General features: G+C 37.1%; 1 protein-coding gene across 5 annotated transcripts in view; it reads left to right on the top strand.

The window, feature by feature from the left end:
- IFT88 (intraflagellar transport 88) overlaps positions 1–27,640 on the top strand; it is a 188,826-nt gene that overhangs the window by 55,289 nt on the left and 105,897 nt on the right. For all 5 annotated transcript variants that reach the window (XR_008993219.1, XM_057490395.1, XM_036910152.2 and 2 more), the window contains one exon: positions 4,224–4,310. Coding sequence is in view for 4 of the 5 variants with exons in the window: in XM_057490395.1 (XP_057346378.1) it covers positions 4,224–4,310 (87 nt within the window). In the remaining variant the exon portion in view is untranslated. The remainder of the gene's footprint in view (positions 1–4,223; positions 4,311–27,640) is intronic.

Raw genomic sequence — 27,640 nt, 5'->3', positions numbered from 1 at the left:
TTTTATTGTTGTTAACAACCATTTGATCAATAAATATGAGAGATGCCCTCACAAAAAAAAAAAAAAAGTATACACTTCCAATGGTAAAATAATAAGTAACTGGGATGTAACATCTTGGTATGGTGATAGCTGTTACCTAGAATTGTCATGTATATAAATGTTGAATCACTATGTTGTACACCTGAAACTAATGTAATGTAATACTGTGTGTCAACTACCCTTCAATAATTAAAAACAAAACAAAACAAAAAACTCCTAGAAGAAAACATAGGCAAGAATCTTGTGAACATCAGCATGAGAAACTTCTTTATGGATTCATCTCCACAGGCAGGGGAAGCAAAAGCAAAAATAAACAACTGGTACTACATCAAATGAAAACACTTCTGCATAGCAATAGAAAACCCTCAACAAAACAATAAGGCAACCTACCATTTGGAAGAATGTATTTGCAAATGATATATCTGACAAGGGGCTAATATCCAAAATTTATAAAGAACTCATACAACTCCATGCCAAAAAAAAATATTCCAATTTAAAAATGGGCAGAGGCCCTGAACAGACATTTTTCCAAAGAAGACATACAGATGGCCAACAAAGACACCTGAAAAGATACTCAACATCACTAATCATTATGGAAATGAAAATCAAAACCACAGTGGGATATCACCTCACACCAGTCAGAATGGCCACTATCCAAAACAAGAAACAAGTGTTGGTGAGGATGTGGAGAAAAGGGAACCCTCCTACACTGCTGATGGAGATGTAAAATGATGAGCCATTGTGGAGAGCAGCATGGGGGTTCCTCAAAAAACTGTCAGTAGAAATACCAAAGGACCCAGCAATTCCACTGGGAATTTACTTGAAGAAAACAAAATCACTAATTTATAAGATATATGCACATCCACCTTCATTGCAGCATTATTTCCAAAAGCCAAGATATGGAAGCAACCCAAATGCCCATCAATAGATGAAGGGATGAAGAAGGTGTCATACATATACACAGTGGAATATTTCTCAGCCATAAAAAAAGAAGGAAATCTTGCCATTTGTTATAGCAAGCATAGGTATAGGGGGTATCATGCTAAATAAGCCAGGCAGACAAGGACAAATACCATATGATTTCACTTATATGTAGAATCTACAAATGAAACAAAAAAGAACCCCATGAATATAGACAACAGACTATTGGTTACCATAGAGAAGTGGTGAAATGGGTGAAGGGGGTAAAAAGGCACAAACTGCAAACTGTAAAATAAGTTACACATAGGAATGGAAGTACAACATAGAGAATTTAACCAATCATATTGTAATATTTTGGTATGGTAATTGGGTAACTACACTCATTATGGGAAGCATCTAGTAATGTATGCAACTATCCAGTCACTATGTTATACATCAGAAACCAACGTAATGTTATTTATCAACTTTATTGTAATAAAAAAAGGACAGAGACTTACATTTCTGGGAAAATGGAGTAAATATACCTTTTCCCTGTTCTTCCCACTAAGTACAAATAGAAACCCTGGAAATTATATATAAATTATATATAAAATGAATATGAGAAGAAAGGTGAAAAGGCCAGGGCAAATCAGCGAGGGATTTGTGCACCTGAGGGACAACATGGCAGTAAGTGCCTCTCACATCTCCCAGACTTGGAGCTGAATAAGCAGGCAATGAGAAAATGTCAGTGGGTGCATTAAAAAAATAAAAAGCCCTACGAAAATCCTGCTTTCTCTAACCAGAGGACAAGGAAAGAGATTGGTCATCAAGACATAAAACTTTTAGTGAAATACCATAGAAACATACTGGCCCCACCTCTATGCATGCCAGCAAAAGCCAAGTGGGAAACTAGACTTCCAGTCTCACAAGGCTACAAGGAGACATCCACTGTCCCAGAAGACTAAGTAGGGAGCTAGAACTTTAATCCCCAAAGAACTTTTAATGAGTCCCACCACTCTGTGATGTCAGCAGACAGCACAAGAGAAGCCTGGAATTCCACCCCACCCCAGCAGTAATGGGGCACTCCTCTCTTATGGGTTGGGGTCAGAAGAGACACTGGGAGTTTTATCGTCACTCAGTGGTAACAAGGCCACCCCACTGTAGTGTCAGCAGGGACCATGATGGAATCAGGAACTCTATCCCATGCAGCATAAACAAGGACTCACTCCCTCCTTGTCAAAGGAGGCCATGTGGGGAAGGTGGGCTTCTTTATTCGGTGTTAATGAGGTGGTGCCCCTTCTTCTGCCAGAGTGGTGTCAAGAAAGCCAGCTAAAACAAGACTTTAAATAAAATTTGGAGTCTCATAATGCAAAAATAACCAAATTTTGATCAAGAATCCCTCACACCAAGAGCGAGGAAGACCTCAAACTGATTGAAAAGAGACAGTCAATTGATGCCAACATTAGATGGCAGAGATGTTAGAAGTATTTGACAAATTTTAAAGCAACAGTTATAAAAATGCTTCAACAAGCAATTATGATCATGCTGAAAAGAAATTTAAAAAATAGGAACCCTCAGAAGAGAGTCTCAACAAAGAAAAAGAAGATGTAAAGAAGAACCAAGTGGAAATTTAAAACAAAAATACAATAACAAATAAGTTCACTGGATGGGCTCAACAGGAGAATAAAGAAGAGAGAGAAAAGATTCAGTGAATTGGAGGATAGAAAGTGGAAATTATCCAATTTGACCAACAGAGAGAAAATAGATTAAAAAATTAAATGAAAGAGCCTCAGGGACCTTTGGGATTAGAACAAAAGATTTAATCTAAATGATGACATTTGTGTCATCAGTGTCTGGGAAGGACAGGAGAGACTGGGCTAAAGAAATTCATGCCGAGATAAATGATGATTAAACTTCTGAGAATTAAAGACAGTCTTCAAAGGAGGCAGAGAAAAACAACACAAAAGGGAGGAGCAATTAAAAGGACAGTGGAAAGAGACTTAACTCTAAGCTTCAGCTCAAGAAGCTAGAAAAAGAAGAGCAAAATCAATCCAAAGGAATCAGATGGAAAGAAAGAATTAAGAACCGAAAACATTAACATTGAAAAGAGAAACAATAGAAAACATCAATGAAACACAGAGCCGATTCCTTGAAAAGATGAATAAAATTAACAAACTTGTAATAAAACTGACAAAAAGGAAAGACACAAATTACCAGTATCAGGAGCAAAATTAGGGGCTATCACTACAGACCCTGCAGACCTCAAAAGCATAATAAGGGAGTCCTACAAACAATCTTACACACATAAATTTGACAACTTAAACAAAATATACCACTTGCCTGAAAAACACAAACTACCACAACAACTCACCTAATATGAAATAGATCATTTGATTAATCCTATAAATATTAAGGAAATTGAATTTATAACTTAAAAACTGTCAAAAAAGAAATCTCCAGGCCCTTTTGGCTTTAATAGAGTACTCTAGGATATGTTTAAAGAAGAATTAACATCAGTTCTACATAATCTCTCCCAGAAAATAGTTCATTTTATGAAGTTAGTAATAAGGCCTTAATACCAGTATAAGACAATGATAGTACCACAAAAAAAAAGGAAGAAAACTACAGACCAATATCTTAGGAAAATATATGCAAAATCCTTAAGAAAATATTAACAAAATATAAAAGGAATTAGAAACTGTGACCAAGTGGGGTTTATTGTAGGAATGCAAGATTGGTTTGCTATTCTAAAAATAAATTAATATAATACAGGATATTAGTAGAATGAAGGGCAAAACCACATGATCATCTCCATATAAACAAACAAAAAAAATTGAGGAGTGGGGGTAGACGAAATTGAATATGCTTTCATGACTAACAAACAAAGTAACTTCAACAAGTGACAGTACAAAGGAAGTTCCTCAGTCTGATAAAGGACATCTATGAAATGCCCACAATTTGAATGCTTTCATCAGGAACAAGAAGACAAGGATATCCACTCTCACCAATGCTGTCCAAAATTGTGCTGCCAAGTTTTGTTTCTCTACTCTTTCTTTCTTTCTTCAGTTGGTCAGCATGCATTAGAGAACAGAAAAAAAAGAAAAAGAACATTGACCCCAGGTTTCCAACCTTACTTATAAACGGATTTCTAGTGTAGCTGTCCACCATTTCGTAAGTTTTCATGGTATGGTAGCTTTGATAGATTATGTTTACACTTACATTTTAAGAAAAAAATCCAAACTTGTTTTGTACCATGTTTCTCAATAAAACTTTGTTTGATACAGGAAAGCCATGGCAGAGAAATACATCATGACAGCTGCAAAACTCATTGCTCCTGTAATTGAAACATCCTTTGCTGTGGGTTATGATTGGTAAGAGAGAGATCCAGTGTAACTGGGTAGATATGGTATTTTCTTTTCATAATTATGTTGTGATTTATTTAAATTTTTATTAGAAAAGTGAATAAAAAATTATGAATATTGATTTTTACTTATCAAGCAAATAGCACTATATGATGAAGTATATAAGATTAATGTAGGCTGTGCTAAAAGTTCTAATGTATTTTTCTTGTTGCTTGTGTCATTTCAAAAAATTAAGTATAAGGAATGTGCTACCATTTGATTTGAGGATTCATTTTATGAATTGTAACCTGTGCCCTCTTTCATTTTACTTTTTTTCCTTATTTTCTCCTTTTTTTACCTTAAGTTTGTCAGTAGTACTAAACTTTCTATCCTAATAGCTCTTACATCTAAAAAGGCTGTTGTCTCCTGATGTAATATATTTATTAGATAGAAGTGAAGAGTTTTATTAGAGTTGGAAAAATCATAGATCATTTGTTGAATGAGAGTTGAATTTGTTTCTTACTTCCACCTGGTACAGTTTCCCTTTATAACATCCTTTATAGGTGGCCATTTAATCTTTGCTTGGATTCTGGTATTCATTTGTTTTATTTCTGAACATCTCTAAAATTTAGGAAATTCTTTTTATTGAATCCACATTTGCCTCTCATGAAAGTCTTTTCTGTGATATGAGCAAACAGACTTAGTCTGTGACCTCTACTATATGGTACCTTCCTAGTACTTTTAAAGTTCAAGGTACATGGTTAGAAAATCAAATATGTATAGAAGAGTTAGTCCTAGTTTTCTTTATTTTTATTTTTATTGAAATATAATTGACATATAATGTTATATTCAGGTTAAAACATAATGATATGATATACATATATATTGCAAAATGTTCACCACAGTAAGTCTAGTTAACACTCATCACCATAGGTAGTTACAAATTTTTTTTCCTTATGATGAAAGCTTTTAAGATTTACTCTCTGAGAAAATTTCAAATATGCAAAACAGTATTATTGACAGTCACCATGCTGTACCTTATGTACCATGACTTATTTATTTTATAACTGAAAATTTTTATCTTTTGACCCCCTCCACCCATTTCAACCACTCCCACACCCGCCGCCTCTTGCAGCCACCTGTCTATCTGTAACTATGAGCTGTCATTTTGTTTTTCTAGTTTTCTAATCACTTTTCACATTTCTTCTTGGTAGAAGTAATTTATGCTTTCTTTACCATATCCTTATCATCTTTTAGATTCTTAACTATTCTGTTTATTCCTTGGAATCCATCCTGTTCCTTGGAATCCATTGTCTCCCTGGTTTAATTTGAACTGGTGGCTTCATATGTTCATGGCATCTTGTTTGTACTGTTATTTTGAGTTACCTAGCTTTACTTTTTTGCATTCTTTGCTTCTATTACAGTCTTAGGTCGTTCGTGGAGGTCTCCCTCCCAGAGTGTCTCTTTGCTCCAGTATCCTGTAAGCTGTTCCTACCTTGGCCTGGTGTTACCTGTCATCTTGGGATCACCTTTATTGCTTTCCCAGCTTGGATCCTCTTCCTAGTTAACACTTTCTTGATTTCTTTACCCTCATTTTGTTATGAATTAACCTCCTAAAATCTGTCTGTGCATGTCTATAAATGTCAAATTGAGTCTTCATTCTTCATTGATCATTTTCTTCATCAGGTATGATATTCTAAGTTGTAATGTATTTTCTTTCAGATTTTTTTTTTTACTTATAAACAACAGAAATTTATTTCTCACAGTTCTGGAGGCTGGGAAATCCAGGATTAAGATGCTGACAGATTGGTGTCTGGTATCTAGTTCATAGATGGCTGTCTTCTTGCTGTGTCCTCACATGGGAAAAGGACTAGAGAGCTCTATTTTATAAGGGCACTAATCACATTTATAAGGGCTCCACCCTCATGACCTTGTCACCTCCCAAAGGCTCCACCTTCTAAATACCATCGCATTGGGGGTTCAGATTTCAACACATGAACTTGGTGAAGGGGGACATAAACATTCAGTCCATAACAATGATCCTTTATGTCAAGGCAGTTTGAAAGAAAATTTGGCAATTAGAATAACAGAGCACTAACATTCCACTTTTATATTCGTACTTGAATACTGATTAAGCTTTATAATCTTAAGTGGAAATCTCTCTAAGTTTATGTGTGGATTGGAAATATTTTTTATTAAGGTATTATTGATATACAATCTTTTAAAAAATTTTTTTTTTATTGAAGGGTAGTTGACAACAGTATTACATTACATTAGTTTCAGGTGTACAACACAGTGATTCAACATTTATATACATGATAATTCTAGGTACCAGCTATCACCATACCAAGTTGTTACAATATTTTGACTATATTCCTTATGCTATACATTTATACATTACATCCCGGTTACTTATTTATTTTACAATTGGAAGTGTGTTTATATATATATACATATATATGTATATATATATATATATTTTTGTGAGGGCATCTCTCATATTTATTGATCAAATAGTTGTTAACAACAATAAATTTCTGTATAGGGGGGTCAATACTCAATGCACAATCATTAATCCACCCCAAGCCAAATTTTCGTCAGTCTCCAATATTCTGATGCATAACGAACAAATTCTTACATGGAGTACAAATTCTTACATAGTGAATAAGTTACATGGTGAACAGTGCAAGGGCAGTCATCACAGAAGCTTTCGGTTTTGTTCATGCATTATGAACTATACACAGTCAGTTCAAATATGAATATTCATTTGATTTTTAAACTTGATTTATATGTGGATACCACATTTCTCTATTATTATTATTTTTAATAAAATGCTGAAGTGGTAGGTAGATACCAGATAAAGGTAGAAAACAGAGTTTAGTGTTGTAAGAGAGCAAATGTAGATGATCAGGTGTGTGCCTGTAGACTATGTGTTAATCCGAGCTAGATGAGGGCAATAAACATCCATGTATGTAGAAGATTTCTCTCAGAACATGAGAGGGGAGGTTCTAAGCCTCACCTCTGCTCTCCCCATTTTCTCACCAGATGGCCCCCTGTGACTGTGCCTGTCTTAGGTTGTTCCTCCCTTGAGGAATCTTACCCGTCTCTGGCTAACCAGTCATCTTCCGGGGCCATACAGGGAAATGTTAAGTTGGTAAGTGAGAGAGAAGCCTTATTGTTTGAAAAGGTTAGCTTTTTACTTCTTTGCATATTTATGCCCTGTGGCTTCTATGCCCAGCATTTGTCTTGAGGTGTCTTTACCACTTGGAAGAATTATGATACTCAGTAAATTCGACATGTGGCACAAGTTCTATTTAAAGGTTGTGATTAGGTAGGAAGAAGAAAAGCTATAGAAGTAGCAGGCGGAAGAAAACCTGGGAAGATTGATTATTTCTTTGACATATCTTCTTGTAGAGTAACTTCAGCATGGATAGGTTTTAAACTACTAATTAAATTGTGCACACACATTAACATAATAGGAATATAGTTACATAACCAAAGCATACCTGTAATTACCAGCCATCTCCAGTGAAACCAAGAAAACCAGTTAGGCACCTTAGGCATTTGTGAAAACTTATCTATGATATGGTGGATATTGTCCAACTGAACTTGAACAGTCTGAGAGAATTCAGATAAATTAGAACAACCCATTCCTGGGGACTGTTCACATACCATATGTTCTTTTAACAGTAAATAGTCTGTGGTTGTAAGATTTTGGAGTGCTACAATTTGCACTTCTCCTAATTCTTAGTTTAGTTCCAACAGTATAGATCCAGTCCAATTTGTTGTTTTACTGTATGCACAGGCCAGCTTAGATATCTCCTTCATCATTCCCATGGCAAGTCCAGGAACTGGTGGGATGAGTGCATCTACATCTGTGGCAGTGCATGGATCTTTGTTGGAGTTTTTTTTTTTTGCTGATCATCTTCTGTCATGAGTCTTCCCGAGAGTGCTGATGTTGGAAGTTCTTTTTCATATCGTATCTTAGTTCATTTTCGGGGTAGCCAAATTAGGCTTTGATCCTCTGTATAAACACAAACAGACCCTTTGCCTACACTTTTATATGCCCTTTATATCATTGTGTAGCACTCATTAGAGGTCACCACATAGGAACTGCTTTTTTTTTTTTTAATCATTAATCTACACTTACATGACGAATACTTTGTTTACTAGGCTCTCCCCTATACCAGGTCCCCCCTATATACCCCTTTACAGTCACTGTCCGTCAGCGTAGCAAACTGTTGTAGAATCACTACTTGTCTTCTCTGTGTTGTACAGCCCTCCCCTTTCTCCCACCCCGCTATGGATGCTAATCTTAATACCCCTCTTTTTCTCCCCCCCCTTATCCCTCCCTACCCACCCATCCTCCCCAGTCCCTTTCCCTTTGGTACCTGTTAGTCCATTCTTGAGTTCTGTGATTCTGTTGCTGTTTTGTCCCTTCAGTTTTTCCTTTGTTCTTATATTCCACAGATGAGTGAAATCATTTGGTATTTCTCTTTCTCTGCTTGGCTTGTTTCACTGAGCATAATACCCTCCAGCTCCATCCATGTTGCTGCAAATGGTTGGATTTGCCCTTTTCTTATGGCTGAGTAGTATTCCATTGTGTATATGTACCACATCTTCTTTATCCATTCATCTATCGATGGACATTTAGGTTGCTTCCAATTCTTGGCTATTGTAAATAGTGCTGCGATAAACATAGGGGTACATTGGTCTTTCTCATACTTGATTGCTGCATTCTTAGGGTAAATTCCTAGGAGTGCAATTCCTGGGTCAAATGGTATGTCTTTTTTGAGCATTTTGATGTACCTCCATACTGCTTTCCACAATGGTTGAACAAGTTTACATTCCCACCAGCAGTGTAGGAGGGTTCCCCTTTCTCCACAGCCTCGCCAACATTTGTTGTTGTTTGTCTTTTGGATGGCAGCCATCCTTACTGGTATGAGGTGATACCTCATTGTAGTTTTAATTTGCATTTCTCTGATAATTAGCGATGTGGAGCATCTTTTCATGTGTCTGTTGGCCATCTGTATTTCTTTTTTGGAGAACCGTCTGTTCAGTTCCTTTGCCCATTTTTTAATTGGGTTATCTGTTTTTTGTTTGTTGAGGCGTGTGAGCTCTTTATATATTCTGGACGTCAAGCCTTTATCGGATGTGTCATTTTCAAATATATTCTCCCATACTGTGTAGGGTTCCTTTTTGTTCTATTGATGGGGTCTTTTGCTGTACAGAAGCTTTTCAGTTTAATATAGTCCCACTTGTTCATTTTTGCTGTTGTTTTCCTTGCCCGGGGAGATATGTTCAAGAATAGGTCACTCATGTTTATGTCTAAGAGGTTTTTGCCTATGTTTTCTTCCAAGAGTTTAATGGTTTCGTGACTTACATTCAGGTCTTTGATCCATTTTGAGTTTACTTTTGTATATGGGGTTAGACAATGGTCCAGTTTCATTCTCCTACATGTAGCTGTCCAGTTTTGCCAGCACCATCTGTTGAAGAGACTGTCATTTCGCCATTGTATGTCCATGGCTCCTTTATCAAATATTAATTGACCATATATGTCTGGGTTAATGTCTGGATTCTCTAGTCTGTTCCATTGGTCTGTGGCTCTGTTCTTGTGCCAGTACCAAATTGTCATGATTACTATGGCTTTATAATAGAGCTTGAAGTTGGGGAGTGAGATCCCCCCTACTGTATTCTTCTTTCTCAGGATTGCTTTGGCTACTCGGGGTCTTTGGTGGTTCCATATGAATTTTTGAATTATTTGTTCCAGTTCATTGAAGAATGTTGCTGGTAGTTTCATAGGGATTGCATCAAATCTGTATATTGCTTTGGGCAGGATGTCCATTTTGATGATATTAATTCTTCCTAGCCACGAGCATGGGATGCGTTTCCATCTGTTAGTGTCCCCTTTAATTTCTCTTAAGAGTGACTTGTAGTTTTCAGAGTATAAGTCTTTCACTTCTTTGATTAGGTTTATTCCTAGGTATTTTATTTTTTTTGATGCAGTTGTGAATGGAGTTGTTTTCCTGATTTCTCTTTCTGTTGGTTCATTGTCGGTGTATAGGAAAGCCAGAGATTTCTGTGTGTTGATTTTGTATCCTGGAACTTTGCTGTTTTCCGATATCAGTTCTAGTAGTTCTGGGGTGGAGTCTTTAGGGTTTTTTATGTACAGTATCATGTCATCTGCAAATAGTGACAGTTTAACTTCTTCTTTGCCAATCTGGATTCCTTGTATTTCTTTGTTTTGTCTGATTGCCGTGGCTAGGACCTCCAGTACTATGTTAAATAACAGTGGGGAGAGTCAGCATCCCTGTCTAGTTCCCGATCTCAGCGGAAATGCTTTCAGCTTCTCGCTGTTCAATATAATGTTGGCTGTGGGTTTTTCATAGATGGCCTTTATTATGTTGAGGTACTTGCCCTCTATTCCCATTTTGCTGAGAGTTTTTATCATGAATGGATGTTGAACTTTGTCAAATGCTTTTTCAGCATCTATGGAGATGATCATGTGGTTTTTGTCTTTCTCTTTGTTGATGTGGTGGATGATATTGATGGACTTTCGAATGCTGTGCCATCCTTGCATCCCTGGGATGAATCGCACTTGCTCATGGCGTACGATGGTTTTGATGTATTTTTGAATTCGGTTTGCTAAAATTTTGTTGAGTATTTTTGCGTCTACGTTCATCAGGGATATTGGTCTGTAGTTTTCTTTTTTGGTGGTGTCTTTGCCTGGTTTTGGTATTAGGGTGATGTTAGCTTCATAGAATGAGTTTGGGAGTATCCCCTCCTCTTCTATTTCTTGGAAAACTTTAAGGAGAATGGGTATTATGTCTCCCCTGTATGTCTGATAAAATTCCGAGGTAAATCCATCTGGCCCGTGCGTTTTGTTCTTTGGTAGTTTTTTGATTACCGCTTCAATTTCGTTGCTGGTAATTGGTCTGTTTAGATTTTCTGTTTCTTTTTTGGTCAGTCTTGGAAGGTTGTATTTTTCTAGGAAGTTGTCCATTTCTCCTAGGTTTCCCAGCTTGTTAGCATATAGGTTTTCATAGTAGTCTCTAATAATTCTTTGTATTTCTGCGGGGTCCGTCATGATTTTTCCTTTCTCGTTTCTGATACTGTTGATTTGTGTTGACTCTCTTTTCCTCTTAATAAGTCTGGCTAGAGGCTTATCTATTTTGTTTATTTTCTCAAAGAACCAGCTCTTGGTTTCATTGATTTTTGCTATTGTTTTATTCTTCTCAATTTTATTTATTTCTTCTCTGATCTTTATTATGTCCCTCCTTCTGCTGACCTTAGGCCTCATTTGTTCTTCTTTTTCCAATTTCAATAGTTGTGACATTAGACCATTCATTTGGGATTGCTCTTCCTTTTTTAAATATGCTTGGATTGCTATATACTTTCCTCTTAAGACTGCTTTTGCTGTGTCCCACAGAAGTTGGGGCTTAGTGTTGTTGTTGTCATTTGTTTCCATATATTGCTGGATCTCCATTTTGATTTGGTCATTGATCCATTGATTATTTAGGAGCATGTTGTTTAGCCTCCATGTGTTTGTGAGCCTTTTTGCTTTCTTTGAACAGTTTATTTCTAGTTTAATGCCTTTGTGGTCTGAAAAGTTGTTTGGTAGGGTTTCAATCTTTTGGAATTTACTGAGGCTCTTTTTGTGTCCTAGTATGTGGTCTATTCTGGAGAATGTTCCATGTGCACTTGAGAAGAATGTGTATCCTGTTGCTTTTGGATGTAGAGTTCTGTAGATGTCTATTAGGTCCATCTGTTCTAGTGTGTTGTTCAGTGCCTCTGTGTCCTTACTTATTTTCTGTCTGGTGGATCTGTCCTTTGGAGTGAGTGGTGTGTTGAAGTCTCCTAGAATGAATGCATTGCATTCTATTTCCTCCTTTAGTTCTGTTAATATTTGTTTCAGGTATGTTGGTGGTCCTGTATTGGGTGCATATATATTTATAATGGTTATATCCTCTTGATGGACTGAGCCCTTTATCATTATGTAATGTCCTTCTTTGTCTTTTGTTACTTTCTTTATTTTGAAGTCTGTTTTGTCTGATACCAGCATTGCAACACCTGCTTTCTTCTCTCTGTTGTTTGCTTGGAATATCTTTTTCCATCCCTTGACTTTAAGTCTGTGCACGTCTTTGGGTTTTAGGTGAGTCTCTTGTAAGCAGCATATGGATGGATTTTGCTTTTTTATCCATTCTATTACTCTGTGTCTTTTGATTGGTGCATTCAGTCCATTTACATTTAGTGTGATTATTGAAAGGTATGAATTTATTGCCATTGCAGGCTTTAAGTTTGTGGTTACCAAAGGTTTAGGGTTAGCTTCTTTACTATCTTACTGTCTAACTTAACTCGCTTGTTGAGCTATTATAAACACAGTCTGATGATTCTTTATTTCTCTCCCTTCTTATTCCTCCTCCTCCCTTCTTCATATGTTGGGTGTTTTGTTGTGTGCTCTTTTTAGGAGTGCTCCCATCTAGAGCAGTCCCTGTAGGATGCCCTGTAGACGTGGTTTGTGGGAGGCAAATTCCCTCAACTTTTGCTTGTCTGGGAATTGTTTAATCCCTCCTTCATATTTAAATGATATTCGTGCTGGATACAGTAGTCTTGGTTCGAGGCCCTTCTGTTTCATTGCATTAAGCATATCATGCCATTCTCTTCTGGCCTGTAGGGTTTCTGTTGAGAAGTCTGATGATAGCCTGATGGGTTTTCCTTTGTAGGTAACCTTTTTTTTCTCTCTGTCTGCCTTTAATACTTTGTCCTTGTCTTTGATCTTTGCCATTTTAATTATTATGTGTCTTGGTGTTGCCCTCCTTGGATCCCTTGTCATGGGAGTTCTGTGTACCTCTGTGGTCTGAGAGGCCATTTCTTCCCCTAGTTTGGGGAAGTTTTCAGCAATTTTTTCTTCAAAGACATTTTCTATCCCCTTTTCTCTCTCTACTTCTTCTGGAATACCTATAATTCATATATTGTTCCTTTTCATTTGGTCACTCAGCTCTCTTAAAATTCTTTCATTCCTGGATATCCTTTTATCTCTCTCTGCATCAGCTTCTCTGCGTTCCTGTTCTCTGTTTTCTAGTCCATTAATGGTCTCTTGCATCTCGTCCATTCTGTTTTGAAGTCCTTCCAGAGCTTGTTTTACTTCTGAATTCTCCTTCCTTAGTTCTTGCATATTTCTCTGCAAGTCCATCAGCATGGTTATGACTTTTGTTTTGAATTCTTTTTCAGGAAGACTGGCTAAATCTATCTCCCCAGATTCCTTCTCAGGGGAAGATGTAGCAGATGCTGAAGCTGTCTGGGTTAGTCTTGTCTGGATCATATTTTTTTGCCATTTCATGTTGACAGGTGCTATTGACTGTCAGCTGGGAGGGCCAATATTTTCACTTGCTACTGGCCTTTCTTTGCTGGGACAACTGCGACCCCTAGTGGCTTGTGTTGGGTAATTGCGTGTAGACTGGTTCTTTGTGTCTTGCCTGGCCGGGAGGGAGAAATTTCCCTTTCTGTGGCTGGAGTTTGTCTCAGGCTGCTTCTCTGCTTTCGCAACACCCAGAGGGGTAATGGATGGGGGGGCTGCTTGACTGTTTACCTCCATGAGGGGTCTCAGAGCTGTTGCCCAGGGTGTTAGTGCGCCTGGTTTTCCCTGTAATTTCCAGCTGCTGTACTGTGACCTGGGTTGTTTCCGTCAAGCTGTTAAGTCCCTGTCCCTTTAAGACTTTCAAAAAGCCCCCGCTTTTGTTTGTCACAGGGGCATCAGCTTCGGAACCCGCTCAGAGGTCTTACTGCCCTGTTCCCCCAGTATCCAGGGCCCTCCTCCCACGCACTGTGTCTGTGCTCTGGTGGGAGTGGCTGGGGCTGGGTGTTCAGCAGTCCTGGGCTCCGTCTCCCTCCCGCTCTGCCTATTCTTCTCCTGCCGGGAGCTGGGGGGATGGGCGCTTGGGTCCCGCCGGGCCCGGGGCTTGTATCTTACCCCTTTCACCAGTCACTGGGTTCTCGCTGGTGTAGCTGCAGTCTGGCCACTGTCCTGCATCTTCTGGTCTCTCTTTTAGAGCTAGTTGTGTTTGTTGTATTTTCAAAAGTATATATGTTTTTGGGAGGAGATTCCCACTGTCCTACTCACGCCGCCATGTTGGCTCCGCCCCCCTCTGGCTCCGCCCCCCTCTAATGCACTTTGAGTTAAACTTTGTGTATGATGAAATACAGTGGTTGAGTTTCAGTCTTTTATATGTGGCTGTCCAGTTTTTCCAACACCATTTATTGAAGAGACTGTCCTTTTCCCATTGAATATTCTTGGTTCCCTTGTCAAATTTAGTTGATCCTGTATAAATGGTTTCATTCTGTTCCATTGGTCTGTAAGTTATTTTCATTCCAGTACCGTACTGTTTTGATTATTATAGCTTTGTAATGAAGTTTGAATTTAGGAAGTGTGATGCCTCCTGTTTTGTTCTTTCTCAGGATTTCTTTGACTATTGAGGGTCTTTTGTGATTCCCAAGGAATTTTAGGATTGTTTTTCCTGTTTTTGTAAAAAATGTCATGGAATTTTGTTAGGGATTGCATTGAATCTGTAGATGGCTTTGTGTGCTATGCACACTTTAACAATATTCATTTTTCTGATCTATGAACATAGGATATCTTTCCATTTATTTGTGTCTTCTTCAATTTCTTTCATTAGTGTCTTAAAATTTTCAGTGTACAAATATTTTACCTCCTTAAATTTATTCCTCAATGTTTTATTATTTTTATTCTATTATAAGTGGGAGTGTTTTATTTCTTTTTTTCAAGGAAAATTATGTATTTTAGATTTATCATAGGCTTACATTTGTATATTTCTGTTATAGCATTCATCACCATGTATTTATGATGGTTTTGGTTAGTTGAACTTTTGGGATTTGTGGGTTTATATTTTCTAATACATTTGGAATTATTTTAGTCATTATTTCTTCACTATTTTACTGCTACCACCCACCCTCTCTTAGAATTACAATTACATGTCCATTATACTACTTGGTATTGAAATTGTTCTGCAGGCAGCAGAGACTTCATTTACTCCTTTGAAAAGCCTTCCATTTCAGATATCATACTTTTCAGCTCTATAAATTTTATTTGGTTCTTTTTAATAGTTTCCATTTATCACTTCATCATGTTCACTCCATCATGTTCAATTTTCCTTCAATTCCTTGAGTATATTTATAATAACTATTTTAAATTAAAGTCTCCATCTGCTATTTCCTCATATCTATGATTTCTGAGTTTCTCCTTTTTTTGGGGAATAATTGACATAACATTATATTCGTTTTAGATATATATTTGATATTTGTATTATGGCAAAATGGCACTTTAATTATAAAGTCCAGTTAACATTTGTCACCATACACAGTTACACATTTTTATTTCTTATGATGAAAGTCTCCCTGTGAATAATTTTTCTCCTGGTTAGAAGTCACATTTTCTGGCTTTTTCACATGTCTAATATTTACTTGGTTGGTTGCTGAGTATTGTGGATATTACATTGTTGAATTGTCTGGGATTTGGAGTATTATATAGAATATTGGTTTTATTCTACCAGACAATTAGTTTACTTGAGCATCAGCTGGACCTTTTAAAGTTTGTTTTTAAGTTGTATTAGGTGAGATCTAGAGTGATTTATCCTGCAGGGTTGGTGAGCCCTATTCTTAAAGTCTTGACCTTTCAGAGGTCTCTACTGAAAGCTCCCTGTGTGTCCAGTGAGTTCTTTCCAGTATGGCTGGTCAGAACTTGAGTATCTCGCAGCCTTCTATAGTGTAAGTTGTTGATCTTACAGCTCCATGGTAATTGTTCTGTTTTCTTAATTTCTCTCTCACTTTGTTTCTAGTGTATAGAAAAGCAATGGGTTTTTCTTTGTTGATTTTATATCCTCCAACTTTACTGAATTTATTATTAGTTCTAACATTTTTTAAACTTTTGGTATCATAAATACACAATCACATGAACAACATTGTGGTTACTAGATTTTCCCCATTATCAAGTCGCCACCACATCTTCTTTGTCCATTCATCTGCTGATGGGCACTTAAATGGCTTCCATTTCTTGGCTATTGTAAATAGTGCTGCAATAAACATAGGGGTACATATGTCTTTTTGAAACTGGGCTCCTGCATTCTTAGGGTAAATTCCTAGAAGTGGAATTCCTGGGTCAAATGGTATTTCTATTTTGAGCTTTTTGAATAACCTCGATACTGCTTTCCACAATAGTTGAACTAGGTTACATTCCCACCAGCAGTGTAGGAGGGTTCCCCTTTCTCCACATCCTCACCAGCATTTGTTGTTCCTAGTCTTTTGGATGTTGGCCATCCTAACTGGTGTGAGTTGATATTTTATTGTGGTTTTAATTTGCATTTCCCTGATAATTAGTGATGTGGAGCATCTTTTCATGTGCCTGTTGGCCATCTGAATTTCTTCTATGAAGAAGTGTCTGTTCATATCCTCCACCCATTTTTTTTAAATTGGGTTATTTTTTTTTTGGGTGTTGAGGCATGTGAGTTCTTTATATATTTTGGATATTAACCCCTTGTCGGATATGTCATTTATGAACATATTCTCCTATACTGTAGGATGCCTTTTTGTTCTAGTGATGGTGTCCTTTGCTGTACAGAGCTCTTAAGCTTCATGTAGTCCCATTTGTTCATTTTTAAAATTTTGTTTCCCTTGCCTGAAGAGATGTGTTCAGGAAAATGTTGCTCATGTTTATAGTCAACAGTTTTTTGCCTATGTTTTCTTCAAAGAGTTTATGGTTTCATGACTTACATTCAGGTCTTTGATCCATTTGGACTTTACTTTTGTGTATATAGGGTTAGACAATAACCTGGTTTTATTCTCTTGCATGTAGCTATCTGGTTTTGTCAATACCAGTGTAGCACTGTCATTTCCCCATTGTATATCCATGGCTCCTTTATCGTATATTAATCTACCATATATGCTTGGATTTATATCTTGGCTCTCTAGTCTGTTCCATTGGTCTATGGGTCTGTTCTTGTGGCAGTACCAAATTGTCTTGATTATTGTGGCTTTGTAGTAGAGCTTGAAGTCGGGGAGTGTAATCCCCCCTGCTTTTTCTTCTGATTGCTTTGGCTATTCAGGGACTTTTCTGATTCCATATAAATTTTAGAACTATTTGCTCCAGTTCGTTGAAGAATGCTGTTTGTATTTTGATAGGGTTTGCATTGAATCTGTGGATTGCTTTAGGCAGGATGGCCATTTTGACAATGTTAAATCTTCCTATGCATGAGCACGGGATATGTTTCCATTTATTGGTATCTTCTTTAAATTCTCTCATGAGTGTCTTGTAGTTTTCAGTATATAGGTCTTTCACCTCCTTGATTAGGTTTATTCATAGGTATTTTATTCTTTTTGATGCAATTGTGAATGGAATTGTTTTTCTGATTTCTCTTTCTGCTAGTTCATTGTTAGTGTATAGGAATGCAACAGATTTCTGTGTATTAATTTTGTATCCTGAAACTTTACTGAATTGAGATATTAGTTCTAGTAGTTTTGGAGTGGATTCTTTAGGGTTTTTTATGTGCAATATCATGTCTTCTACAAACAGGGACAGTTTGACTTCTTCCTTACCAGTCTGGATGCCTTTTATTTCTTTGTGTTGTCTGATTACTGTGGCTAGGACCTCCAGAACTAGTTGAATAAATGCAGGGAGAGTGGGCATCCTTGTCTTGTTCCTGATTTTAGAGGAAAAGCTTTCAGCTTCTCGTTGTTAAATATAATGTTGGCTGTAGGTTTGTCGTATGTGGCCTTTATTACATTGAGGTACTTGCCCTCTACGCCCATTTTGTTGAAAGTTTTTATCATGAATGGATGTTGTATTTTCTTGAATCTTTTCCAGCATCTATGGAGATGATCATGTGGTTTTTATCCTTCTTTTTGTTGATGTGGTGGATGATGTCGATGGATTTTTTTAATGCTGTACCATCCTTGCATCCCTGGAATAAATTCTGCTTGATCATGATGGATGATCCTTTTGATGTATTTTGAATTGGGGTTCACAGTATTTTGTTAGTATTTTTGCATTTATGTTCATCAGGGATATTGGTCTGTAATTTTCTTTTTTTGTGGTGTTTTTGCCTGGTTTTGGCATTTAGTTCTAACAGTTTTTTGGTGTCATCTTTAGATTTTTCAGAATACAAGATCATATTATCTACAGACAGTTTTACTTCTTCCTTTCTGATTTGAATTTCTTTGATATCTTTTCTTGCCTATTTCTCTGTTTCTGGTACTATATTAAATAGGAGTAGGTGTACATGTTCCTTATCTTAGCAGGAAGCTTTCAGCTTTTCACCACTGAGTAGGATTTTAGTTGTTGGTTTTTCATATGTTACCTTTATTACATTGAGGCACAGTTTTTCTGTACCCAATTTGTTGAGAGATTTTATCATGATAGAATGTTGAGAGTTTTGATCATTGAAAGGATGTTGAGTTTTGCATCTACTGAGATGATATATGATTTTTTATCTTTCTATTGATGTGGTATATCACATTTGTTCATTTGCATATGTTGAACCATCCTTGCATCCCAGGGATATAAATCCCACTTGATCTTCGTGTATGATCCTTTTAATGTGCTGTTGCATTTGGTATGCTGGTATTTTATTGAGAATTTCTGTGTATATATTTATCATGGATATAGGCCTGTACTTTTCTTGTCCTAGTTTTTAGTTTTCTTGTCCTTATCTGGCTTTGGAATCTGGGTAATGTTGGCCTAGTAAAATGAGTCTGGGAGAGTTCTCTCCCCTTCAGTGTTTTGGATGAGTTTGAGAAGGCTTGGCTTAGAATTCACCAATGCAAACATATGGTCTTGTGCTTTTGGGGGAGGGTTTTGATTACTGATTCAATATCCTTACTCATTATTGGCCTGTTCAAATTTTATATTGCTTCATGATTCAGTCTTGGTAGATTATATGTTTCTAAGAATTTATCCATTTCTTTCAGGTTCTCCATTTTGTTAGTGTTTAATTATTCATTGTAGTCTCTTATCCTTTGCATTTCTATGGTGTCATTTGTGATGTCTCTTTTTTTTCCAGTTGTATTGAGATATAATTGACATATACAGCACTGTGGAAGTTTGAGCTGTTCAGTATAATGACAACATACATAAATATTGTGAAATGATTACCATGAGTTTAGTTAATATGCATCACCTCAAACAATTTAAAAATATTTTTCCTGGTGATGAGAATTTTAAAGATTTTCCCTCTTAGCAACTTGCAAATATATCATATAGCAGTGTTAACTATACTCATTGTGTTGTATATTATATCCTCAGTACTTATTTATCTTTTAACTGAAAGTTTATACCTTGTGACTGCCTCTATCCATTCCCCAACCCCCATCTCCATCTCTGATTACCACAAATCTGATCTCTTTTTCTAGAAGTGTGGTTCTTTTTTTAGACTCCTCATAAAAGTGAGGTCATACAGCTTTTGACTCACTTCACCTAGCATAATGTCCTCAAGGTCCATCCATGCTGTTGCAAATGGTAGGATTTCCTTCTTTTTATGGCTGAATATATGTACCATTTGCTTTATCCATTTAACTGTTGATGGACCCTTAGATTGTTCCCATGTCTTGTCTATTGTAAGTAATAGTGCAGTAAACATGGGGGTGCAGGTATCTCTTCTGCATAGTGATTTTGCTTCTTTTAGATATACACCCAGAAATGGAATCACTGGGTCATGTAGTTCTGTTTTTTATTTTTTGAAGAACTTCCATATTGTTTTCCACAGTTTCTGTACTGATTTATATTCTCATCAGTAGTGTAGGATGGTTCCATTTTTTCCACATCCTTGCCAGCATTTGTCACCTTATGTTATTTTTGATGATAGCCATTCCAGTAAGTGTGAGATGACAATCTCATTGTAGTTCTGATTTGCATTTCCCTAATGATTAGTGATGTTGAGCACCTTTTCATATACTGTGGACCTTTAAATAACTTGTTGGAAAAACAATTGTTCATGTTCTTCACCCATTTTAATTGGATTATTCATTTTTTTGCTATTGAGTTGTATGAGTCTTTCATATATTTTGATTATTAACTTCTCATCTAATATATGCCTTGCAGATATTTTCTCTCATTCTGTAGGTTGTTTTTTCATTTTGTTATTGTTTTCTTTTGCTATGTGGAAATATTTTACTTTGAGGTAGTCCCACTTGTTTCCCTGCTTGTGCTTTAGTTGTCATATCCAAAAAATCATTTCCAAGATCCATGTCAAGGACCTTTTCCTTTTTCTCTGTGTCTTCTCCAAGGAGATTTTTGGTTTTCATTTCTGAGTTTATTTATTTGAGTCTCCTCTCTTTTCTTCTTACTCTAGCTAAAGATTTGTTAATTTTGTCTGTCTTTTCAAAAACCAGCTCTTAGTTTCATTGATTTTTTTTCTGTTGTTTTTCTAGTCTCTGTTTCATTTATTTCTGCTCTGCTCTTTGTTGTTTTCTTTCTGCTAACTTTGGGCTTAGTTTGTTTTTCCTTTTTTAGTTCCTTGAGGTGTAAAGTTAGCTTTTTTATTTTATTTTTTTCTTAATGTAAGCATTTATTGCTATAAACTTCCATCTCAGAACTGCTTTTGCTGCATTCCACAAATTTTAGTATGTTTGGTTTCCATTTCATTTGTTTCAAGATACTTTTTTTATTTCCTTTTGATTTCTTCTTTGATCCATTGGCTGTTAATAAGTATGATTTTAATTTCTACGTATTTTTGAATATTCCAATTTCCTTTTCTTCTTGATTTCTGGTTTCCTATCATTATAGTTGGAAAAGACACTTGCTATGATTTTAGTCTTCTAGCACTTACTAAATTTCTTTTGTGATGTAACATATGACCTGTCCTGAAGAATGTTTTGTGTGCACTTGAGAAGAATGTATAATCTACTGCTCTTGGATGGAATGTTCTGTACATCTCTGTTATGTCCGTTTGGTCTAAGGTACATTTCAAGTCCAATGTTTCCCTACTGATTTTCTTTCTGGATGATCTATCCATTGGGGTATTAAAACCCTGTATTAATATATTGTTGTCCACTTCTTCCTTCTTATATTTTTCTATTTGGTTAATATATTTAGTTGCTTTGATATTGAGTGCATATGCATTTATGATTGTCATACCTTCTTGATGAATAGAAACACCTTTATTATCCTATGTCCTATATCCTTGTCTTTTACAGTTTTTTACTTAAAGTCTTTTTGATCTGATATAGTAGCTCCCCTGTTACTCTGTTTTTTTTCCACTTAAATGGAATCTTTTTCCATCCCTTTACTTTGAGCCTGTGTGTGTCTTTAAAACTGAAGTGAGTCTCTTCTAGGCAGAATATTGTTAGGACTTGTTTTTTAATCCATTCAGATACTCTGTCCTTTAGATTGGAGAATTTAATCCATTTACATTTAATTTTTGGTAGATAATTAATTACTAATTATTGTAGGTACTAATGCCATCCAGTTCCCTGTTCCTTCTTCTTTTGCTGATTTTCTTTGTAAATGATGATTTTCTGTAGTGGTATGCTTTCATTTCCTTTACACTATCTGTTGTGTATCTACTGTAGGCTTTTGCTTGTATAACATCTGACAGATACAACAGTCTGTTTTGACCTAATAATAACTTAACTTTGATTACTTACAAAAACTGTCTTTTTACAGCCTCCCAATAATTTTGCCCCTTTTTATATTGTATATGTTTAGTTCTTTTTATATTAGGTATCCATTAACAAATTATTGTACCTGTAGCTATTTTTAAATTTTTTGTCCTTTTATCCATATATTAGAGGTAAGTGATTAACATATCATCATAATACATTTTTAGGGTATTCTGAATTTGACTATAAAGTTACCTTTTCCAGTATGTTTTATATTTTCATGTTACTAATTAATATACTTTCATTTCATCATAAAGAACTCCTTTTAACATTTCTTCTTGGACAGATTTAGTGATAGTGAATTCCCTCAGCTTTTATTTAATTAAGAAAGTCTATTTCTCTTCCATCTCAGAAAGACAGCTTTACAAGGTAAAGTATTCTTGGTTGGCAGTTTTTTTTCTTTCAGCACATTGAATATATCATCCCACTGTCTCCTAGCCTCTAAGAATTTTGCTGAAAAAATCTGATAACCTTATGGGTGTTCTCTTATGCATGAGAAATTTTTTTCTCTTGATGATTTAAAGTTCTTTATCTCTGGTTTTAGATAGTTTTATTATAATGGATCTTAGAAAAGGTTGTTTGGGATTGAAATTTTGGCATTACCTATTAGCTTCATGAACTCAGATGTCCAGATCTCTTGCCAGACTTGGGAAGTTCTCAGCCATTATTTCTTTAAATAAGCTTTCTGTCCCTTTCTCCCTCTCTTCTCCAAGTCCTTAAATAATACATAAATTGTTCCTTTCAATGATGGCCCATAATTCATGGAGGCTTTCTTCACTCATTTTCATTCTTTTATCTTTTTGCTCTTGGCACTAGATGATTTCAAATGACCTATTTTCTAATTCACTAATTCTTTATTGTGCTTGGTTGAGTCTGCTGTTGAAGCCTTTTATGAATTCTTCAGTTTAGTCATTATAATCAACTCTAGAATTTCTGGGGTTTTCTTAATGGTTTCCATTTCTTTTTTGAACTTCTCAATTTATTTATGCATTGTTTTCCCAAATTTATTGTTTTCTAATATTTCACTGGATTTCTTTAAGAGGATTGTTCTGCATTCTTTGTCAGACTGTTCATAGATTGCCATTTCTTTAGTCAGTCCTTGGAGTTCCATTAGTTTCTTTTGATGATGATTTATTTAAGTGATTAATTCATAATCCTTGTGTTCTTGTGTTGGTGTCTGTGCATTGAGGAACTAGGCATCTCTTCCAGTCTTTACAGATTGGCTTTGTCAGGCAAAACCCCCCGCCAGTCAGCTTGTCCAGAGATTCTGGGTGGGCCATCTAGAGGTATCCATGGGCAGGTGTGCTGCTGGAGTACTTGGATGGGTAGTTCTGGTACCTGGGTTTGCATGTGGACAGACCTAGTGCTTAGGAACACAAGGATAAGTCTGGTGACTAGATCTGGAGGAATGGACCTGGAGCCTGAATTCACTGTTGTGAGTTGGTGCTTGAATCTGTGGCAATGGGCCTAGGACCCTAGTCTGCATGGGCAGACATGAATCCTAAGTCTCCAGGGGCCAACTAGGCACCAGGGGCCCCTGACGTGGGCCCAGCATCTGGGTCCACAGAGGCTGGTCTCACACTGGAATGGACTGGGAACCTGGTTTTGCAGGAGCTTACCTGGAGGCTGGAGCCAGGTGGCACTAGAACAAGCCTGGAATCTGGGAGTTGACCTGTAACCTGGGGCCTCAGGGACTGTCCTGGAGGTTGGGTCTGCAGGGGCTCTTATAGTACTTGGGTTGACCAGGAGCTGGGTCTGTGGGAGCTGATATGGTATGGGGCTGGGCCAGGGGCCTGGGACTGCAGTTGTTGGCTTAGTGATGAAATGGGTTGAAAGCTTAGGTACACAGTGGTTGTCCTGTATCTGGGCCAAGTCATCCTGTCTCTGGGTTTGCAGGGGCTGATTAGGAGCCTAGGGTCAGTGGAACTGCCTTGGAACTGGCTAATGCGGGGATGTGCCAGGCATTGGATTCATGGAAGTTTGCCAGAACCTGGGGCCATAGAGCTTTCCTGGAACCACTGGAGCTTGCCAGTGCCCAAGTGGGCCAGGGTCCTGGGTTTGTGGGAGCCACCTGGGGCTGCTGGAACCAGCTGATGCTGGAGTGAGCTGGTAGCCTGGTTCACAGGAGCTACCTGGAGAGCCTGTTGCTGCAGAAGCCACAGGGGCTATAGAATCCCACAGGCACTGGGTAGACTGGGGCCTGTGTTAACAGGAGTCTGTGAGGAGCTTTCTGGGGTGGTAGAAGTCAGCCTGGTGCTGGGATAGGCTGGGCTAGAGTCTGCCATGAAGTTGGGCACTCCCTTCCCTCTCCATCTCCCACAGGGTGGTTGTCTCTCTCCATGCTGAGCTGCCCTGGTTAGGGGGAAGGATAATGTTATCTATCTTTCTTATCCTTTTCAATGGGTCTTTTCTACTTTTGTATTTCATCTATATGCTATAATCCTTTACCTGGAATCCTTAGCTTTTGGAAGGTATTTTTATATCCTTGGATAGTTCTTCAAATTCATGTTTCTGGGAGGGTACGCATGCTAGAAATTCATATACCGTTTTGCTGATATCACTCGCCCAGCTCAACATTTTTAAATGCTACCCATTATAAATACTTATTCATTTTTAACCAAAGAGCATAGTGTTTCAGAGTTTGCATTTTGAGTTAGAAGATACTTTAAAGTATAGGAAAACATTCTATGATATAATGGTTGTTTATGAGTGTTACACTTCTTCCATGTCTACTTTTCATGTTTTCTTCTTTGCAGATTATAAGAAACAGGCTTTTTAAGATATAAATAACATCTGTTCAATGTTTGGAGAATTTTTTTTTCATGTTTGTCTACAATGTGCTGTTTATTGATAAAACAGGATAAAAACAACATATTTTGTATTTCTGCAATGTTCTATTGATTTACTTTTGTTTCTCTAGCATAGTTTTTTTTTTTGTAGATAATTATTTTTTATTGAAGGGTAGTTGACACACAGTATTACATTACATTAGTTTCAGGTGTACAACATAGTGATTCAACATTTATATACATAACAATTCTAGGTACCAGCGATCACCATACCAAGCTGTTACAATATCTTGACTACATTCATTACATCCTGGTTACTTATTATTTTACCATTGGAAGTGTGCACTTTTTTTTGTGTGTGTGTGAGGGCATCTCTCATATTTATTGATCAAATGGTTGTTAACAACAATAAAATTCTGTATAGGGGAGTGAATGCTCAATGCACAATCATTAATCCACCCCAAGCCTAATTTTCGTCAGTCTCCAATCTTCTGAGGCATAACAAACAAGTTCTTACATGGAAAACAAATTCTTACATAGTGAATAAGTTCTTACATGGTGAACAGTACAAGGGCAGCCATCACAGAAACCTTCGGTTTTGCTCATGCATTATGAACTATAAACAGTCAGTTCAAATATAAATACTCATTTGATTTTTATACTTGATTTATATGTGGATACCACATTTCTCTCTTTATTATTATTATTTTTAATAAAATGCTGAAGTGGTAGGTAGATACAAGATAAAGGTAGAAAACATAGTTTAGTGTTGTAAGAGAGCAAATGTAGATGATCAGGTGTGTGCCTGTAGACTGTGTGTTAATCCAAGCTAGGCAAGGGCAATAAAACATCCACATATGCAGAAGATTTCTCTCAGAACAGGGGGGGTGAGGATCTAAGCCTCACCTCTGTTGATCCCCAATTTCTCACCTGATGACCCCCCTGCGACTGTGACTGTCTTAGGTTGTTCCTCCCTTGAGGAATCTTACCCGTCTCTGGCTAACCAGTCATCTTCCGGGGCCATACAGGGAAATGTAAAGTTGGTAAGTGAGAGAGAAGCCTTATTGTTTGAACTGGTTAGCTTTTTATTTCTTTGCATATTTATGCCCTGTAGCTTCTATGCCCAGCATTTGTCTTGAGGTATCTTTACCACTTGGAAGAATTATGATACATGGTAAATTTGATATGAGGCACGAATTCTATTTAAGGGTTGTAATTAGGAAGGAAGAAGAAAAGCTATAGAAGTAGCAGGCAGAAGAAAACATGGGAAGATTGATTATTTCTTTGACATATCTTCTTGTAGAGTAACTTCAGCATGTATAGGTTTTAAGCTACTACTTAAATTGCGCACACACATTAACATAATAGGAGTATAGTTACATAACCAAAGCATATCTGTAATTACCAGCCATCTCCAGTGAAACCAAGAAAACCAGTTAGGCACCTTAGGCATTTGTGAAAACTTATCTATGATATGGTGGATATTGTCCAACTGAACTTGAACAGTCTGAGAGAAATCAGACAAATTAAAACAACCCATTCCTGGGGAATGGTCACATCCCTTATGTTCTTTTAACAGTAAATAGTCTGTAGTTGTAAGATTTTGGAACGCTACAATTTGCACTTCTCCTAATTCTTGATTGAGTTCCAACAGTATACATCCTGTCAAATTTGTTGTTTTACTGTATGCACAGGCCAGCTTAGATACCTCCTTCCTCATTCCCATGGCAAGTCCAGGAACTGGTGGGATGAGTGCATCTACACCTGTAGCACTGTGTAGATCTTTGTTGGGGTTTTTTGATGATGATCTTCTGGCATGAGTCTTCCAGAGAGTGCTGATGTTGGAAGTTCTCTTTCATATCGTATCTTAGTTCATTTTTGGGGTAGCCCAATTAGGCTTTGATCCTCTGTATAAACACAAACAGACCCTTTGCCTACACTTTTATATGCCCTTTATACTCTTGTGTAGAACTCATTGGAGGTTACCACACAGGAACTGCCCTCTTTTTTTTTTTTTTGGTATCACTAATCTACACTTACATGATGAATATTATGTTTACTAGGCTCTCCCCTATACCAGGTCCCCCCTATAAACCCCTTTACAGTCACTGTCCATCAGCATAGCAAAATGTTGTAGAATCACTACTTGCCTTCTCTGTGTTGTACAGCCCTCCCTTTTGTCCTACCCCCCATGCATGCTAATCTTAATACCCCCCTACTTCTCCCCCCCACATCCCTCCCTATCCACCCATCCTCCCCAGTCCCTTTCCCTTTGGTACCTGTTAGTCCATTCTTGAGTTCTGTGATTCTGTTGCTGTTTTGTTCTTTCAGTTTTTCCTTTGTTCTTATATTCCACAGATAAGTGAAATCATTTGGTATTTCTCTTTCTCCGCTTGGCTTGTTTTCACTGAGCATAATACCCTCCAGCTCCATCCATGTTGCTGCAAATGGTTGGATTTGCCCTTTTCTTATGGCTGAGTAGTATTGCATTGTGTATATGTACCACATCTTCTTTATCCATTCATCTATCGATGAACATTTACGTTGCTTCCAATTCTTGGCTATTGTAAATAGTGCTGCGATAAACACAGGGGTGCACTGATCTTTCTCATACTTGATTGCTGCATTCTTAGGGTAAATTCCTAGGAGTACAATTCCTGGGTCAAGTGGTAGGTCTGATTTGAGCATTTTGATGTACCTCCATACTGCTTTCCACAATGGTTGAACTAACTTACATTCCCACCAACAGTGTAGGAGGGTTCCCCTTTCTCCACAGGCTCACCAACATTTGTTGTTGTTTGTCTTTTGGATGGAAACCATCCTTACTGGTGTGAGGTGATACCTCATTGTAGTTTTAATTTGCATTTCTCTGATAATTAGCGATGTGTAGCATCTTTTCATGTGTCT

Source organism: Manis pentadactyla, chromosome 2, assembly GCF_030020395.1.
Source record: "Manis pentadactyla isolate mManPen7 chromosome 2, mManPen7.hap1, whole genome shotgun sequence".
In the NCBI taxonomy this organism is placed as follows: Eukaryota; Metazoa; Chordata; class Mammalia; order Pholidota; family Manidae; genus Manis; species Manis pentadactyla.
The sequence above is the reverse complement of the archived record's forward strand: the minus strand, read 5'-3'. Positions and strand labels throughout refer to the sequence as shown.